Here is an 18169-nt window from a genome sequence, read left to right on the forward strand (position 1 = left end):
TACCTTTCAAACAATGTTAAAAAAAAAATAGAAAAAATAAAGAAGACAGGGTGTAGGGGAGGAAGTTAAAAAACCCAACCACCAAAACCTCAGTGCCTCCATGTCAGTGTGTTGGTGCATTGTTGTAGGTACTTCTGTTGTGTTACATCTGCACAATAAAAAAACAGGAAAACACAGGTGTAGCTGAGAACAGGATTTGGTGCACGCAAAGTTCGAGACATCTGGAATTTTTCCTGGCCTGTTTGCTGGGCTTCTCCCTTCAAACAGCGTCAATTTAAATGTAAAATAAAATTGCATTTCAGTAAAAAGCCGTGGAGGGAAGTATAATAATAAATTCAACAACTAGTGTGAGCAGACGGTAGAGGAACTGTACCAGCAGTCTCAGGCAGACTTTTTGGGCCAGCATCTGATCTTACTCGTGCAGAGTAGTACTTTGTTCTCCAAATAGTCCCATGGAAATTTACTGAACTACTTTGCAAGCTGCAATATTTGTGAGCAGCACATCGTTTTCTGGCCCTTAGGTTTCATTCTTTTTAGCTTGATATGCCAGTTAAACATCTTGTAGCAGCAGCTTGGATTTTATCACAATTGAATATCCTCATAACAGCCTTTTAAAATGCATAGGGGAACTTTCCAGACATAAAGATCTTTAAGTCAGAACAGTGCAGTCAGTGTACATATGGCCTTTCTCATTGTATCACACAGAGCTCTAATTTGCTGGGACATTTGCCTACTGCAGACTGCTTCTACATGGCTTTCTCCCCATGGGATTTATTTACTAAATCAATTAGGAACCGAAAACTGGATGGGAAGTTCAGAGCTTTTGCAACTCAGACAATTCTTAGGCCAGAAATAAACACAGGAACCTAAATTTGGGAAAAAATTTTTAAAGTCTTGGCCCTGATATCTGTAAGTGCTAGACAGTGAATGCACACTTAATACATGAAGAGCTGCTTCATTTGCAGATGATTTCCCTGCCAAAACTGTTTGGAATTCAGGTCCTGCCTCTGCCCTAGAAATACTCTTCAGTTCCCTACAGGGTAGCAGATTCATGAAACTAATGAGGATAAATTAGTTTTATTCACATCCAGATTGTATCTCTCTCTTCTTTGCTCCTGACTCTGGCAGAAGTTTGTCTCAGTCTAACTAACTGAGGCAGAAATTCCAAACAAAATCAGAAGTTAGGTATTTAGAAGTGAACTGAATCATGGACTTTTTATGAGACTGGTCAATTAAAAAAAAAAAACAAAACCTGAACATTTTCTATACTTATCAACATTTCTTATTCTTAGTTTCGAAGTGAAACAAAAATGTAAAAACCTGAAATCTCACAAACATTTCTCGTGTTGTTCTGCACAACTAAAAGCAGGTGGGACTTAAAATCTCAAATTAAATTTGGATTCCCTGGGACTTCTAGCCAAATCTGATTGAAGCTGGGAGGTCTGAATTGTAACATCTGTATTAACACACTGAAGTCTCTGTCTTCTTCCTTGCAGGCTGCCAAAGTGTTAGGAAGGCTCTCTTTGTCTTTACCGACATGTCTTCCTATGATTATGCTGAGGATCTTACCACGACTGTGGGAAAGAAAAAAGGATTTGCTGCCGTTTTCTCAACATTTTCCACGTGAAAGGAGTATGTGGCACTTTGTGTACATGGATACCAGTGTGATGAGCGAATTGACAGATGTAGGTTGAGAATCAAGCTGCTTCCCCTTGGGTAGAGGGAACTGTTAGGACTGGCTTACATTTTTAAATTAAAATTCCTGCCAACCCTTCAAAGAGAGGAATGAAGTCTGGTTTAACAGGCAACAAGTCATGCTGCCTTGTTAATTTATAAAGAAGTTTGATGAGACAACTGCTATCATGAAAGTTCCAGCAGTTTACCAGCTTTGTAAAAGGTACTATAGGAACAATCATGGAAATAAGTGTACTTGTCTCTTATGAACTGAATAGTGTTACCATGCATATTTTGTAATGCTCTTAAGAGTTGTCAAAAAAAAAAAAGAAGAGGTTTACTTTCTTGTACACTGTTCTGATAGCAGCTGTACATTTGAAAGGGTGTTGGGTCATGGCATGATAATCTATGTTAACCAAAGTACTTGAAAGCTGATTGCATAAACTACTCGACAATAACAAGGATGTGAGCAGTCTGAGGCAGCCCCTTGTCTTTCCTTTAACTAGTGCATTTTTTTTTTCTTGGTGCAGATCTTGATTCTAATACAATGACATTAATCACAGTTAAGTGTGTGTCTGAGCATTGTCCATCACTGGAACCCAAGGCCTGGAGAGAAGCTTTGGTCCTCTATTAAAATAATCTTACCATGTCCTCGGTGGGACTGTTGATTCACTGAATTAGACTTCACAGATGTGCAGAAATTTTAAGATTTTTTTTTGAAGAAGAGGGAATTCTATGTCCTCCAGAAGTACTTGGATGCAAAAGGGAGCCAGGATTAAATAACAGATCTACCACTGCTCTCAGGCAAGAAGCAAACCCACTTAAATCACAGATTACAGATGCTCACAAATAAACCTGACCTGTGTTTAAATGAACTGACATTCCTTCTCCCATCTCCACCACCTTAAGGTCACCTTGATCTTACTTCTGTTGAAGATCAGATTGTAAAAACCAGACAGCCAAAGCTGTCTTGCTTTCAAAGTGTCTCTGCAGTCACATTGTTTAGGTGTTGTCATAGACTGCTGCTTTTAGCGTGTCTCCTGTGGTCATGTGCAGGTCAGTGCTCAGTGATGCCTGCCTCTGTGTTTTGGAAAAAAAAAAAAGAATGACTTCACTTTGCAGGAATATATATGCTCTGTGTGTGATGAATTTGTGCCTTTTATAACTGTAGCATTTTCTAAAGTGCCTCTGTGGTGACTGTCTCCCTTGGTTTCCTTCTTCAGCTCCCTTTTCAATAGGCTCTGCAGATATTTTTATCTGACAGCTGTGAACTTTTTTTAACCTTAATTAGAATCAATAAATATTGTCATGTCACATGTATTGTTAGAGGCTTTTCTTTAGTGGGAGGTCCTTTTGACTTGGTTGGTGATGGTATTACTTGCTACCACAACGTTTTGCATTTCATACTGAAGCTAGTGAGGTATCTTCAGCCTTTCTCAGTAAAGAAAGCTCTGTAAAGAAAAAGGAGAGAAGGATAAAAAATCCCCAAAAAACCCAAGCAACCCCCTAAAAGTGCAAAAAACCCCACACATCCCCTCGAAAAAACAATTACAAAAAAGAAATCAAACCACATTTGGTAATAGTATAGATGACCAACTGTCTTACAGCTAAGAATTAGATTTTATTGCTGTTGGGAGGGGGGTTGGAGTGTCCTCATCATGAACATACACCTCTCACAGCACCTTCTTTCCCAGAACACTGTGGGCAGGGGCATATTTTGTAGCTACTCATAAGAGTCAAGGGCAGGTGGTGTGTGGCTGAAGCTGAACACGCAAAGAAGAAGAACCTTGTACCAAATATTTTGTGGTGTAAACATAAAAACCCTGGAAGAAAAGAGAGACAGAAATCACAGGTTTAATTTCACCCAGCAGCTCAGTGTCAGTACTGGAGAGATAATGTAACTGAAGAACAAATTTGGTCTCAGGAAGGGACCGTAGGCCATGAATACTGGAAAAAGCGGAACCATCCATGTGAAAAACATCAAAAGTGTGCAGTGCTCTTTGTATGGGCTTAACTTGCAGTATTACAAGTTATAAAGGAGCACAAATACCATGAAAGAAAATATCCACAACTAATCCTCTGCACGGTCTATAAAGCATCCATCCCCTAAGACACATGTCAGAACCAACAACGCATTTCACAGCCCTTAAAACAGCCAAAAAGTGGTTATGACTCTAAAACATTGCTGTGTTGGGTCAGATCTGACCTACCTCTTTAACCCTTTGTTCAGACATATCCTGTAGAATCCCAGAGCAGGCAACTGAAATGGTGTTATTAATAATTTACTTATTTACAAAGCTTTCAGTGTGCTAGTCAAAGAGACTCTGTCAGCCAAGGGACACTTCATTATTTCCAGCAGTCTAGCATACAGAAAATCAATGTGGACAGATTAATACAGGAGAAATCCATTTTGTTTAATATCTATGAAAGATACAAATATGATTTCCCAAGAAACCAATTAGAAATCCCCCTCATTGTTTAGAAGAGATTAGGACGTGTTTGCAAATTATTTGGCTAAATCATGCAAAACTCACTGCTACTATGAGAGCTGATGATCATTGGATCATTTTTTCCTTTTGTCTTGTGTAATTATACCAATTGCTCATCTGGAGCAAATCCCAAAATGTTTGAGGGAGTGATGAATTTCGCCTTCTGGCTCAAGGCAGAATAAATTCCCCCTGACCCTGTGGAATTGCCTCAGAAAAAAAAAGCATCCAAGAATGAAAGGCAAAACTGGCCTCAGATTGTAAAACCAAGATATGGCTTGGTATCTGCTGGAAAAAAGACACTGATCTTTTCTGGTTGGTCCTGCTCTGTGTGGTGAGCAGGGAGAGATGGACTCCTCATATGGTGTTTCAACCCATGCAGGTACTGTAGGACTCCTACAGACATGTCCTTCTGTCTCTCCATGTTGGAGAATATCTAAATGGATGGGGTTTCTAAATCAGTATCTCAGTTATATGTTTGAAATACGTGGCATTAACATCAATCTCACGCATGTGTATCACTTGTTCTGCAAAGAGTACGTATTTTCCCACCTAGAGAGCAATTCATGAGCAAAACCACAGTTGCTCTGTGCCTCTCAGACATTGGAGGGCACCTTGTCCAGCCTCCAACTGCTGCTCCAAAAGGAGGCAGCTCTCCCAGAGACCCAAGAGAAAATGTGTCCTAAACCAGCCCAGTATGGTGGCACAGATGCTCTTTGGATACCAAACCAGGCAGCTTCTGCCTCCCACTACCTGCTGATGGCAATTAGTTGCTTCTTGGGGTATTTAGTTTTGAAGAAATGCAAACAGGGATAATGCAGGCTCTGTGAATCCAATGTGTTGCAAGATAATAAGCTGCATGTTAATAGATAGCTGCACATATAAAATGTTAATACGCAGATGTCCTTTATGCAGGCAGACTCTACAATTATTTTGTTTGTCATTGGAAACAAAGGCATGATATTCTAGTCATAACATTAGCAGTGTTTGCTAGAAAAGCCTTCAGTTAGCAGCTGAGTGCCAAGTTAAGCTGTAAAAACATACATCTGAGTAAGAGGCTTTGTAAGTTGATTTTAGTGTGCATGATTTGTACAGTCAGGAGCAATAAGCTCTTCTGTGGCTAGGTTAGAAAATGTTCAAAAATTATTTTAAAATGGAATCATGGAATCACAGAATACTTTGGGTTGGAGGGGATCTTTCTAGGTTAGGTAGTCCAAATCCCCTGTCATGGGCAGGGTCATTTTCAACTAGATCAGATGGTTCAGAGCTCTGTCCAACCTGGACTTGAATGTTTCCAGGGATAGGGCACCTGCAACTTTTTTGGGCAACCTGTTCCAATGTTTCACCGCCCTTGTTGTAAAAAATTTCTTCCTTATATATAATCTAAATCTATCTTCTTTTAGCTTTAAACCCTTTGTTCTGTCACGACAGGCCCTGGAAAAAAGTCCTCTCCAGCCTTCTTGTAAGCCTCTTTTAGGTACTGGAAGGTACCCTAAGTTCTTCCCAGAGCCATCTCTTCTCCAGGCTGAACAGCCCCACTTCTCTCAACCTGTCTTCATAGGAGAGGTGCTCCAGTCCTGTGATCAACTTCATGCCCTCCTCTGGACCCGCTCCAACAGGTCCAGGTCTTTCCTGTTAGCTCTCATAATAGCTGTGGCTTATCCCAGTTTTCCATTCTTGCTGGCATTGCTGAAAGAGGCAAATCAAGTTGTTCTGAGTCCAAGACAGTCTCACTCTGCATCTTGGCAGAATGTGGGATACCATTTCTAATTTAGAAGCAAAGGGTATTAGCTTTCATCGAGGTTTTTTTTTTCCTATGTGCACAGTGAATTTTCTATTAGTGATGTTCCTAATCCTTTCTTAGCAGAACAGCCTTAACAAAATAATCCATATCCATTCAGCTCCATTTACTCTGGCATCTACAGGCTCTGTAGACTTCCTCCCACCATCCCTGCAAATTTGAGACGGGGGGGGGGGGAACTTCATCCATATCTAAGTGCTCCATTCATCTGACCTACAGCAGGAAGGGTCTGATCAAACATAGACCAGCCTCACCTGCCCAAGGGCATAATGTCATTGAACGTCAGTAGTAACTTTAGGACGGAGGTGTCTCATCAAGTGCTGTTTCCCTGAGGCAGCAGAGTCTTGAAGAAGCACTTGAGGAAGTGGTACCCAGCAGAAACACCAGCCTTTGGCTGATTGGGTTTGTCAAGTGGCTCAGTTTGCTCCTGCACTGCCCTCTGATGGGATTCAACATTGCACTCGAATGTGCTCTGGTTCTTGGATGGGAAGGAGGGGAGAAAAGGAAACACATTAATAATGCACTGAGGCATCCTTGTCAGCTCTCAGGCTGTTCACTCCCAATTTGCATATGCTCCAAGTTGTAAGAAAACACTTTGCACAGCAGTGTTGCATTTAGCAGAAATTACATTATAATTTCAGATGTGGAAACTTCTATTCCAGGTCTGAGGCAGTGAGATGTCCCATCGGGCTGTGCAGTCATTATCTTAAACAATTGAAATGTGTTCTTGTACTTAATCAAAATCAAGGGGAGATGTTACTCCAGCCTCCACTTGCCAATTCAGCCCAAAGCGGAAAAAGAATATTTAACTAAATTAGAAACTATATTATTTCCCAATAATTTCTTTATGAGATGGAGTTTGGCCAGAGTAATTTTTCAGACCATGCATATTTGGGCCAACACCTCTATCTATCTCAGTTTGCTTTAAACTGCCTCCAAAGAAATCTCCGTCTCAAAGGAGGGGAAAGTACAGGTGCGTTTAGGATCTGTCCTCACATTTTTCTTCCAGCTCCTTCATGCTACCAAGCAGCAGTAAGGATTTCAGCTGCCTTTTGGAGGAAGTCTTGTGGAGCTGGCAGAGGGGTAGTGCCACAGCCATTTCACTGCCCTGAGTTCTGCCAGGGACTGGCTAGAGCCAGGAAGGAGAGGCTGCAGGGATGGAGCCTGCCTTTCTCTGCCTTCTCTGGTGTGGCTTAGCAGAGCTTGGAGATGGGTGAGAATTGCTGCTTGAAGCTGTGGACTTGCATCCTTTTCCTTTAGTGTGTTTCCACTCCAGAGTTTATTTTGAGTAGGTGACGGGAATATTAAGCACCAGTGCAGAAACATCCACTGAGACCTCTCTGCAAACCGAAGTGTTAAGCTTCTGCCACCGTTTTGTTTGTGAGGTGATAAAATACTGCTATTAGGTAGCCAGAGGGTGGCAGCCTTTGTTTCAGCCTTGAGCCCTGCTGTGCCACAGTGCTGAGCATCAGGAGGGCTGCCAGGCATGCTTCAGTGAAGCTCTCTGCAGCTGGTGTCTGCTAAAAGTAGTTCCCACTCAAATGGAATTCAGCCAGATGTCCTGGATTTTCCTGGATTTAACCGATATTTTGATGAAAATGATGATGCTCAGGCTATAATCCAAGAAGTCTTCAAGTGTATGGTCTGGCCATTTGGAAGTCCAAATGCCAACACAGGCAGTAATTATGTCCTTTGCTTCGTTTTCAACTCCATCTTGAGCGGCAGCTGCCCTCTTGTACTGTGAGTGGCAGCAGAGTTCACAGGTGTATTTCATAAAGATGAACAGTGGGAAGATAGAGATGACAAAGGACTGATAATTTCTTGTGCTCAGTAAACTCATAGGCAGTGCAGTTCACGGTTATGGTCTGGGACACATCACATCCCTGGGACCCTGGGAGTGGAGATGGGCAGCTTGAAGGCACTGCTGACCTGCTCTGGCACCCAGCAAGGTGCCACCACTGCTCTTCTAAAGCTTCCCTCTCCTCTCATAAGTAATGTGCTCTCACTTGGGAACCTTTTTCCCTGCTCCTTCTATGTGTCCTTAGTTATTCTGTCTCTGTTACACAAGATGAAGCAAAAGAAACCCAAAACCAAACAAAACAAGGAGAGCAAGAAACAGGGAACTGAAACTGGAAAGCCAAGTGCTACAAATAAAGAGCAGAATAGGAATTACAACTGGATTCCAAAGCATTCATTGCCAAGGGCAGGAGCTGACTGGGAAAAGGACAAGTTACAGTTCACTCACAAAAAGCACATTTGATTACCCCTCCTGGATTTTCACCAAGATGAAATTTGCTTTCTCTGTGTGTATGTGAAAGGTAACTGTTGCAGTGAGCATTTACAAAGCAAAATTGTTTGCTTCCAACTGCTTTGTTGGAGAGAAAAAGCCCACAAGGAAGAGAAGAAAACTGACTAGAATCATGTTTCCACTGAAGAAGGCTCTCTGGATTTGTTAATTTTTCTATTTCTTGATGCTGCTGTCAGGAGCTGGGAGCTGACCTCTGTGCAGAGAGCAAAAAAACAGCCCCCAGCTTGACCCCAGTGTGGTTTCGGGATGGGGAAAGCCCTTGCTGTCAGGCATCAGAACCTGGTCAATGGGACGTGGGAATCAAGCAGCAGGAAACCTGGATGTTTAGGTTTGCCAGACTGCACAGTGTTGGCACATCACCCTGGGTGGTATTTTTATTAAAATATATAATACTAATCTTTGCTGGTAGTTTGGGGTATGTTTGATCCTGGAAAGGAAATCAAATATGAAACCAGGGGCTGGATCAAACACTGATTGTAAACTATTGCTGGTGAATGATTACCAAAGAGACCAAGTGAAGGCAGCAACCTCTTGCTTCCCCAGAGTGGATTTTCATAGAATCATAGAATGCCTTGGGTTGGAATCATTCCAACCCCCCTTCCATGGGCAGGGACACCTTTCACTAAACCAGGTTGCTCAGAGCTCTATCCAACCTGGCCTTGAACACTTACAGGGGTGGGACGTGCACAAGTTCTCTGGGCAACCCGCTCCAGTGCCTCAGCATTTTGAGGCTGGATGTAACTTTTAGCAGCACAGGTGAATGTGGTCAGACCTTCCCCTTGCCCTGCGTGAGGAGCGTGACTGGAGGGCCACTGCTTGACCTGGGAAACATCCACCTTCACTGCTCCAAAGCACACAGCCCCTGCAACCTGGCATTTAATCCCCCTTCCCAGACCTCTCACACAGTGGGTTTCCAGCCACAGGGGTTTGGGTTGTCAGTTCCCATGCTGGGCATTTCAGAGGTTGCGTGCCACACAGCTGATGAGGGAAGGAAAGCACTGCTGGACCGATGGGGCTAAAAAGCCAGTCAGTGGCTCTCCTCCTGCACCTGCTGCCCATCCAGCTCCAGGTGAGCCAACAGCCTGTCCTGTTTCAGGCTCTCCATGCCCATGAGGCCGGTTGATGGCAGCCAGGGAGGGAGCAGCCATGTCTCCCTGCACAGGCAGGAGCTGCAGCCAAGGGGAGTGGGGCAGGAAGGAGGTGGAAAGTGAGGGTCTCACAGGAATGTCTTTCCATCCCTGTTGTCTGGATAAAACTGGTATGCTATCTGTAAGTAAACCCAGCAATTTTAATTAAAAAGAGGCAGGTTTTCTCACGTATATCACCTCTGCTTGCTTATTTTGGACCACCTGATCTATCTGTTCTGTGGTGCTTCTTATTTCACTGCTAGTACAAATGGTTAGTCTTTTTTTTTCTCTCTTTCCTCTCTCTGTTGCTCCTTCTGCCAGTGCTTGCTCTGGTGTTTGTTTTACTTTCAAGCATCAGACAGCAGCTCTTTCACCTGAGCTTTTCCCATTCCCCATCTCCCATGTCAGTGCAATTTAACTCCCACCCTGGTGCTGATGGACTTAATGTGGACCTCAGCCTCTCCCATTTCACCCTTTACTTAGAGGACAGAGCACCCCCCACCTGTGTCAAAGGAGTGCAGTGTTCTTCCTCCAAAAACTGGAGGACTTATCACTCCTGGTTAGGGGAGGTGACCAAAGGTTTTCCCACTCCACAGCCTGGGTGAGTACTCCACTTGGGCCCCACAAGAAAGTGGTGCTTCATCATCATGGATTTAATACCAGCAGCAGCCCTCTTGGAGAGTTGTCAGCAGTGATAAACTTGGTCCCATTCTGTTTAAAAATTGGTTTAAGAAAGATGCCTGGCTGTTTAATATTTAAGCTAAATGTTTAATGTTTAAACAGGAAATTGGTCTGATTGTCAGAAAGGGCATTAAAGCAGGATGGGAACTGGTCTATAATCTCTGACAGGCACTGCCCTTTCTCTGCAGCAGCGTGGTGCCTGGGAGCCGCAAGGAGTTTCAGAAATGCCAATTTTAATCAACCTCTTTCATTTCACTTGCTGCTTGCCAATCCCACAGCAGTCAGATGTGCTTTTCCTTCTGAAGTGGGGAACATTGTACCTGGCCCTGTTTAACAGCATGAGACGAGTTCAGCTGAATCGAACTTGTACTTCAAACCCCAAACTAATTGCAATAGAAACGTGCATGAGTGAGGTGAAAAGTAAAGCTGGAAGGTGTTGGCTCGTAAGCGTATTCCAGATGATTTGGGGTCCTTCTGCACATGCACACAAAATTCTGATGTCAAGTTTAAAGTAAGCCCAAAAATGAATGGCTCTAGTTGCTACAAATACACATATGGACAAATTATTTTTGAACAGATATGAGCAGTGGTTTTCAGGTGGTGGAAATATCCCCTGGGGGAAGTGTGTGATGGTGTAGAACTGTTTCCCATCACAAAAGGTTCATCAGGATCAAGTCTGTGCTCCCTCCCCAAGAAGGCACTGTGGCTGCACCAGGTTGTATGCATAGGGTAGTCCTTGAACACAGGAATCCCTGCTTGTAAATGGCTGGAGCTGGGAGGAACATGTTCAGCAAGGAGCCCTCGAGTCAATCAGCAATTTGCGCTAGTCCCTTTTTCCCCCTTAAAATATTCCTAAGGTGGATGCTAAACCAACCTGTCAAAAGTCCTTTAAACAAGCATTTAATATTGCACTTACTGTGTTCAAAATCCAACATTGCTGCTTCCTACTGAGACTGTTCTCTCCTTGCCAGTGAGAATAATTTCAAGTATGTGTGTAAGTTCAAGGTAGATGGGAAAGTCGAAGCTGAAAATGTAGATGGTTTTCTTATAGATAATCCATCCAGGCATTTTTTCCCCCAGAGAAACCAGCAGTGACTGGCTGATCCTCACACAGAATGGCTGCAACAGTGAACAAAGTAGCTCAGGAGAACTGTACTGTCTGTACAACCTTTTCTGTGTGGTGCTTAACTCTGGCACTGTGAGACCCTGCTCACATCTGAAAACAAGGAGCCACCTGAAACACCCCTTCCCTCTGGAAAAGGCTTCTGGTGGGGAGCCTGGTTGAGATTTGTCTGCACTTCTGGTGTCTCTACAAGGCTTTTGTATGTAAAAGTGAGAAGACATAAGAATGTGGTTGAGGCAGAGGCCCAGGGAAAAGTCATCTGGGGCAGGTAGGTATTTCTATTGGCACATACATAAGAATTATATCAAACAGAGCAAGGGTTTGGTGGCTGCCACATGTGATGTGCCTTTACACACTAGAGAAGAACCAGCTTCCTCAGACTTAAAACACACAAAGCAAGAAAGAATCTGAAGAAAAGTTTATAAGAAGATCAAGGTTTCAGGGCTATTAAAAGGCACATTTCACCCATGTTGAATGACAGTTGCGTTCATGGACACGTACAATGCTCAAAATTCACGGCAAAAAGACCACATAATGATGGTACATCGTGAAACATACATTCCAGACTTCAGTTAAACACTAAAGTGATTATTTTAAGTGTATCATGTACATAATAAGAGCGGAACAGGCAGATGCATCCAATTACTGTAATTTACAAGGCAGTAATTCAAGCCTCAAACACATTTCTCCTTATTGGAAGAAGGCGGTACGGCTCACGAGCAGAACGGAGGGCAGCAAATTGACAGGCAGCCAGGAAGCTGCTCCCATTTGGAAAAAAACAGCCAGCACCTGCTGCAAGTCAGAGGGGATTTCACTTTGCTAATTCATTGCACTGTGCTGTAACAGCACACGGCTGGGCTGGATCAGGTGCTCTCAGGGCAGGAAGGGACCAAGAGCCCCATCCTGGCCATGCCACATCAGATCAGGCACCACACAGGACAGGTCAGTGCAGATGTTTGCTTGGCAGTGGGTAGAATAAAGTCAAGCCATGCTTCCTCCCTTGCCATGTAGTCATGTGCTTTTTGATAATTACCCCCTTTCATCCAGCTCGGGGTTAAGTTTCACGTCACAATGATTAATAATTAATCAAATGCATTTGGAAATTAATTTGGCAATTCTACCTCTGATTGGCAAGCTAATCTCTTCTGTGCAGCGGGGATGTTGTGGGAATAACCTCGGATATTCAGAGCTGGTAACTGAGGTGAATACATAAGGGCATTTGTTATCTTGTACGGTGAAAAAATAGTCCTGAGTGGAAACAAAAACATTCTCCAATACCTCTTTGTAATTCAGAAAAGGTGTGATCTGCATTTTGCCTTGCTTGTATTAGGAATATACCACTGATATGATCATGTCCAACCAAAACAAATGGACAAGAAAAAGGCAAATTTGAAAAAACACCCCCAAAATTTGATTTATTTCTGTTTAGCTGGTAGCAGCTCCAGTGGATTTGATGCATTAATTACGGGGCCAAAAAGAAAAATCACAAGGAGAATAACTTTTGCCCTTTTCCAAAATAACACTTGTCTGATAAAAGGTAAGAAGAGGGAGTATTCAGCTTCCACTGGGCGTGTGGTTCCTGCTAGTTTCGATTTAGTAGTCCCTTTTTACAGGCAAACAGCCCTGCAGCCACAGAGGTGAGACACACAGTACAGCTGAGCAGGCACAGCAGTCCTGGAGCAGAGGGGAGGTTCCTCTCCCAGAAGGTGGTGGTGAATGGTCGAGCTGGGACATCCTGGGGGAGAGAGGAGATGGTAACAATGCAGGGTCCCCTCACCACGCGAGCAGGGAGGTGGCAAATGTCCCCCACAAGGGTGAGGGGATCACAGGTTTTTCCCAGGGACCCAGTTGGTGGGGGGCAAGAAGGGTCATGGATGTAAAACACGGGTTTTCTGTCATCCTGAAGAGCAACAGGACAGTGAAGATGAAATTCCTTGTGACTAGAAGGACATTATATTTAGCTTAAACCCATGGCCTGGGACTGGGCAGAACTAGGATGATTTCCTGGATTTTTCAGTCCCCCAGGCTCTGAGGTCATTGTCCTTCGCTCTTGGCCATCTAACTCTCAGACAGGGGTAATAATATTCTTTGGACAAGTCACAAAAATTAATGCCATCAGCATGTGAGGTGACTAAAACCTTTCCTGGGGATAGGGCCCACAGAATCACTGAAACAGGGATGTACCTCACTGAGGGGTGTGTGCCTGACTGGGTGACAATAAGAAAGTCTGGTTTACCTCTGACTCTGGCTCTGGCATCCAAATTTCTCTCTTTGAGATCTTCCCCATACTGTACAATATCTAGAAGAAAAAATTATTTGTACCACATGAGAAAAAATTATAACCTGTGCTACTTCCAGTTTTGGAAAAGCAGGGTAAGTCAGAGCAACGTGACATTGATAAAAGGCATTAACTGTTATGCTCATTAACTAGCTGAAAGTGTTTTGTACCAGAAAATGTACAGTGATTTCTACTACAGCTTCTCTAGATGGTTTTTGTTGGGTTTTGCCTTTTTTGTTTGGTTGGTTGGTTGGTTGGGGTTTTGTTTGTTTGTTTGTTTTTGGTTCTTTTTCCTGAGTACAACTGAAAATGCTTCTTCTCAAGAATGTTTGAGAAATAGCAAGGTGAGGTTACTGCTATGTGCTCGGAACACAAAGCCTGTTAGAAGTGATGGTGTTTGGATCACAAACTAGAAAGAGGAGAAATGAGACCCTGGGGCTCTCAAAGCATAGAATTATGAAGACATCTCTTGGCTGTTCAGGCAGTACAAAGCTCACCAAGGGTTTTTCTTGAGAATAAACTGATTGTAACAATCATGGAGGTTCTTGGGAGCAAATGAACGCCTCCAGAAGAGACAAACTCCCCATTTTTGTAACTACTGGTCACAGGCATGGAGAAAAGGAAAGAGAAATTAGGTGATTTGAAACAGAGCAAGTAATGAGGATTGGAAGTTCTGCCACGTGGAAGTAAAGGGCTGATTTTCCCTTAAATAACAGCTCTGTGGCTTTGCCATTCAGCAGTTGTAACTGTAATGTACACCCTTTAATGCTTTTTTTCCCCCTCCCTCCCTCCAGATTGTTGTAAAGGGATTTCACTGTGACTGGGAATCCAGCCCAATGTGTGTCATTCTGAGATTTCGACATTATCAGAGCTGCACATTACAAATTCATAAAGCTGAGCTAATGGTACTCTTTTGTAAAAGGAGAATTAGAAGGCATAGATCAAACATGAGAATAATGTTCAGATTTCCAGATTTCTGCATAGGAAATAGCTGTGAGCATTTGTAATGTCTTAGATTACTTTTAAAACATGCATTTGTTAGGAATTGAGGTACTATATCTGTGGGCAGCATCAGGTTGGAAGGTTTTTTCTTCTAGATGTGTGGTAAATGACATGAGCTTCATTTTAAGTCTCCAGTGCAGTTATATTCTGATTTGGGAGAGATTCTTGGCTTCGCTTTTTTCAAAACCAAACAAAGTAAGTAAGTTTAAAAAAAAAAAAAAAGGCTTTAGTTCACGCTGTTTTCTGGGATCACTCCCTGCCAGTTCTAGGAGTCTTTGCAAAAAATCAGACCCTCCAAGCTCTACTTAAACCTTTTTAGCCTTTTAATAGAGATGTTGAAAGCAAACCAACGGTCTGTACCTCTCGGGCTGCTCTCTCCCCTGCCTGCACGGCCCCTTCCATGTATCCACTCCATTGGGTGGCTGTCTCCGTGCCAGCAAAGTAGATCCTGTCAACAGGCTGGCGAATGATCCTTCAAAACAAATGGAGAGTGTCAGATGGCAAGTAACAGGAAGGTGATGATCCTTCTGAAAGCAATTTATGGCTTTGATGGAGCGCTCGGCTTCAGTCCTCCAGAATCCCTGCAGCCCTGGGCTGGGGAGCACGGAGCAATAGGCTGTCCCTGCACGACCACCTACTTGCTTCTGTACACAGAACTCAAGATCTGAGGCAGAGAAAATCTAAGGCATAAATCAGCCTGCCTCACTTCTGAGCTAAGTAATACAGGCCTTATTTTAGTGCTGGGATAAGGGATAATCCTACCAGACTCCAGAAATGTAGTGCAGCTGATAGATTTATGTCTTCTGCATGACAGGTTTGTTGTTATCCTGCCATTACAGAGGAACTCTGTGAATGATGTTTTTGCAGTGACGGGTCACTAATATCTGCTTCTATTTGGAGGCTGGACTTGTCTGGCTGTAAGTCCTGCCAAAAGGGGATGGCAGCTGAAGGCCTTGGCATTCAGGGAGTTGCATTCACCCTGTAGGGTCATATAAGCCAGTGCCTCAGATGTGTAAAGCTGCAAAAGCACCCCGGCCAGCCCAGCTGTAGGTAACGAGCTCCCTTTCCCATTGAGGATGTGCTTGGTGTAAGGGCTCCCATCTAACCCATAATTAGGTTTTCCTTGTCTGTATGACACCAGCTTCCCCAGGCCAGAGGCCCAAGTGTTCAGATAAATGACAACAGAAGAGTCTGTGCATGAGATAACTTCTTCCCACATGCATCTTTGCTCGGACACAGCATGTAACCCCATGTTGGACACGTTAAGGAGCTCCTGGGCTTCACCTGAATCTGCTGCTCCACCTACACAGTCAGTGGAGTCAGAGACTCTTCATGTGTGCCCTCCAGGTCTCACTAGGCTTTAAAGGGATCCACTGCAAATACTGTGTAGCACAAAATACTGTAAGTAATCTAGTGGGGAAAGGTTTTGTGCCTCTAGCAAGTCCCTTTGTGACTTTGTGTTTTGTTTCCTTGAAAGTCACAAGAGAAACTCTGCTGTTGTTCAAGTGAATAACAAGATCCTTGCTAGCTGGGGAGTAGGGGAGCTGAAAGAGGTATATTCTACATATGCCATAATTTTATTGCATAAGGTATATCACTGCATATGAGCTAAGAAATGTGAATTAGAAAGAAAAGCATTCTCTGTTTTACCTTCCATAGGAATACATTATGCCTGGTGGGAAGTAGGTTGTGTAACAACCCCCTGAATATTGCTCCATGGTCCAGTTCTTTTCTTCATAATGCACAGGCTGTAAGTATCAGCAGACATTAAAGAGTGAAACACTGGCAGAGAAATTGGAAATAAAGAATAGATTTCTTTTCAAGAGGGAAAAAACCACTCTAAGAAGACCTATCAAAGGAGTGCCATGTCATCTGGCTAATGCTATCCATCTGCACAAAACAAATTTTTTTGCTTTTACAGAAACAGCAGCCTCCCATGGGGAAATGACAGGACAAATTAAAACATGCCCTGCCTTCTCTTTTCTTGTACAGAGTGAGACTGGCAGTTCTTTTCTTCCTGTACTAGATGCTGCTGCCCTCCCCTTGGGCGTACAGATTGTATGGCACAACGTGCATTTTTAGGTACACATTTTAGGTGCCAGGAACTTTGGCTTCATTGTCTAGAACAAAGAAGCAACATTATTGTACAACAGAGGTGAAAACAAGCACTCATTTCTTACTTGTAAAGCCTCTTTCATTCCCAATGCCTTGGCATATGCCTCACAGATCTTCTTTTTCCTATATGAAAATAAAATCAGAATCAGAAAAAAAAGGGAGGGAAAAAATCTCTCAGCTCTTGCTCTCCTTATAAAAAACTAAACAAATTTATTGCAACATATTGGAAAGAAAGTTGTGTTTGGCTTTGTTTTAAAGTCTGATTTCAAGTTCTAATCTTAGCATACATATTTCAAATGCTGATGCCTAAAAGTTACATCCAAAACGGACCCAGGGAGTGGGAAATAAAGGTTGATTTTGGCAATGAGGTCTAAAAAAGTAAATCTTCATACAGTTATTTTGGGATGCAGAGCCAATTCTTTTTCATGTTCACTGGTGTAAGACCAGAAGAAAAGCACTATAAATCAATGAAATCCCTACAGATTTACTACAGCAGAGAATAAAATATGAACTGAAGAATACTACTCACATTCCTAAGCAGAACTCCTGTTTCACTTGCACAGTACCAAAAGCCACATTTAGAAAGTACTGTTTGTTCATTTCACTGACTAATGGAGAAACTATACTTTTGTAAACAGAGAAGTTCAAAAACCTCATCACCCAGTCTGAATGTGAAGGAGACCCAAAACTAGACATGTCAGTGCTCCCTATATCCCTGGGGTGAAGCATCATTCAGTGGGGATGCAGTCTGGGAACACCTTTGGAAAAATCTTCTCAGTTCACACAGAGATGCAGAGCTGACAAGTCATAGCATGGAAGAGTGGGCAGAACTTGAAAATTTAGAAATATCCATAGCTGGATGGATATTAGCATTAGTATCTAGGCCTGTTTATGCTAAAAGCTCAATTCTTGCTCCAGTTTCCAGTGTTGGTAGTTGCACTGAGTGTGTGCGTATGTGCACATGCACACACATATTCACACACATTCCTGCAGGGAAGCATCCCAGAGAACCAACTTGCTTCTGAAATATTTACAGCTTCTGAACTCTTACCTCTCTTCCTTACTGAGATGGGCCAGTTTTCCAGCCTTTCTGCTAAGAATGAAACTGAAAAGAAAAAAAATGGCATATAAATATCACACAGCGCCAGTTCCCCAGCTGATTTGCAAGCTCTTGCCTGAAATGACTCTAAAAAAAGGATGTGCTTGACGTTTTGTCATCATACCTTGGCACTTAATAATTGCAGGTCACACAGGTGAAGAGACCTGTGCAGGGTACCCTGGGGAGTTAACTGAAAGGGAGGGTTTGAATTCCCAGAGGGCAGATGTGCAGGGCTGCCTGGCAGCTACCAGATGAGAAAGCTGCAGATTGCAAGTGTTCTCAAAGCTGCCAGCACCGGCCTCATGTTGCTCTGTGGGAATGAACTCTCTGTCCCCACTGATTCACGACAGCAAAGTTGCACCCAAAGTGGGCAGAGACACAGCACTGTCCAGCAAACCAGACCTGCGCTGCCCACCCTCTTATATTTAGGTCTCATCCAAAAAGACTGAGACCCCAAGTTTTCTTGAGCTTCAGA

At 43.2% G+C, this 18169-nt stretch overlaps 2 protein-coding genes across 2 annotated transcripts in view; one reads left to right on the forward strand and one right to left on the reverse strand.

Annotated features, from left to right (window-relative positions):
• The window catches only part of LOC113943724 (amine oxidase [flavin-containing] B-like), a 51181-nt gene extending 48435 nt beyond the window's left edge, over nt 1–2746 (forward strand). The window contains exon 16 of the mRNA XM_027635907.1: nt 1497–2746. The gene's annotated coding sequence lies outside the window, so the exon portion shown is untranslated. The remainder of the gene's footprint in view (nt 1–1496) is intronic.
• Nucleotides 2747–11603: 8857 nt separating this feature from the next.
• Nucleotides 11604–18169, reverse strand: part of LOC113943730 (amine oxidase [flavin-containing] A-like) — a 36731-nt gene continuing 30165 nt past the window's right edge. Inside the window, exons 10-15 of the mRNA XM_027635920.1 lie at nt 17647–17700; nt 16661–16718; nt 16131–16228; nt 14841–14952; nt 13437–13499; nt 11604–12935 (exon numbers count right to left, since the gene is read on the reverse strand). Of these exons, the coding sequence (XP_027491721.1) occupies nt 12783–12935; nt 13437–13499; nt 14841–14952; nt 16131–16228; nt 16661–16718; nt 17647–17700 (538 nt within the window). The 3' untranslated portion in view covers nt 11604–12782. The remainder of the gene's footprint in view (nt 12936–13436; nt 13500–14840; nt 14953–16130; nt 16229–16660; nt 16719–17646; nt 17701–18169) is intronic.

This window comes from Corapipo altera, unplaced genomic scaffold (assembly GCF_003945725.1).
Source record: "Corapipo altera isolate COAL_440 unplaced genomic scaffold, ASM394572v1 0, whole genome shotgun sequence".
In the NCBI taxonomy this organism is placed as follows: domain Eukaryota; kingdom Metazoa; phylum Chordata; class Aves; order Passeriformes; family Pipridae; genus Corapipo; species Corapipo altera.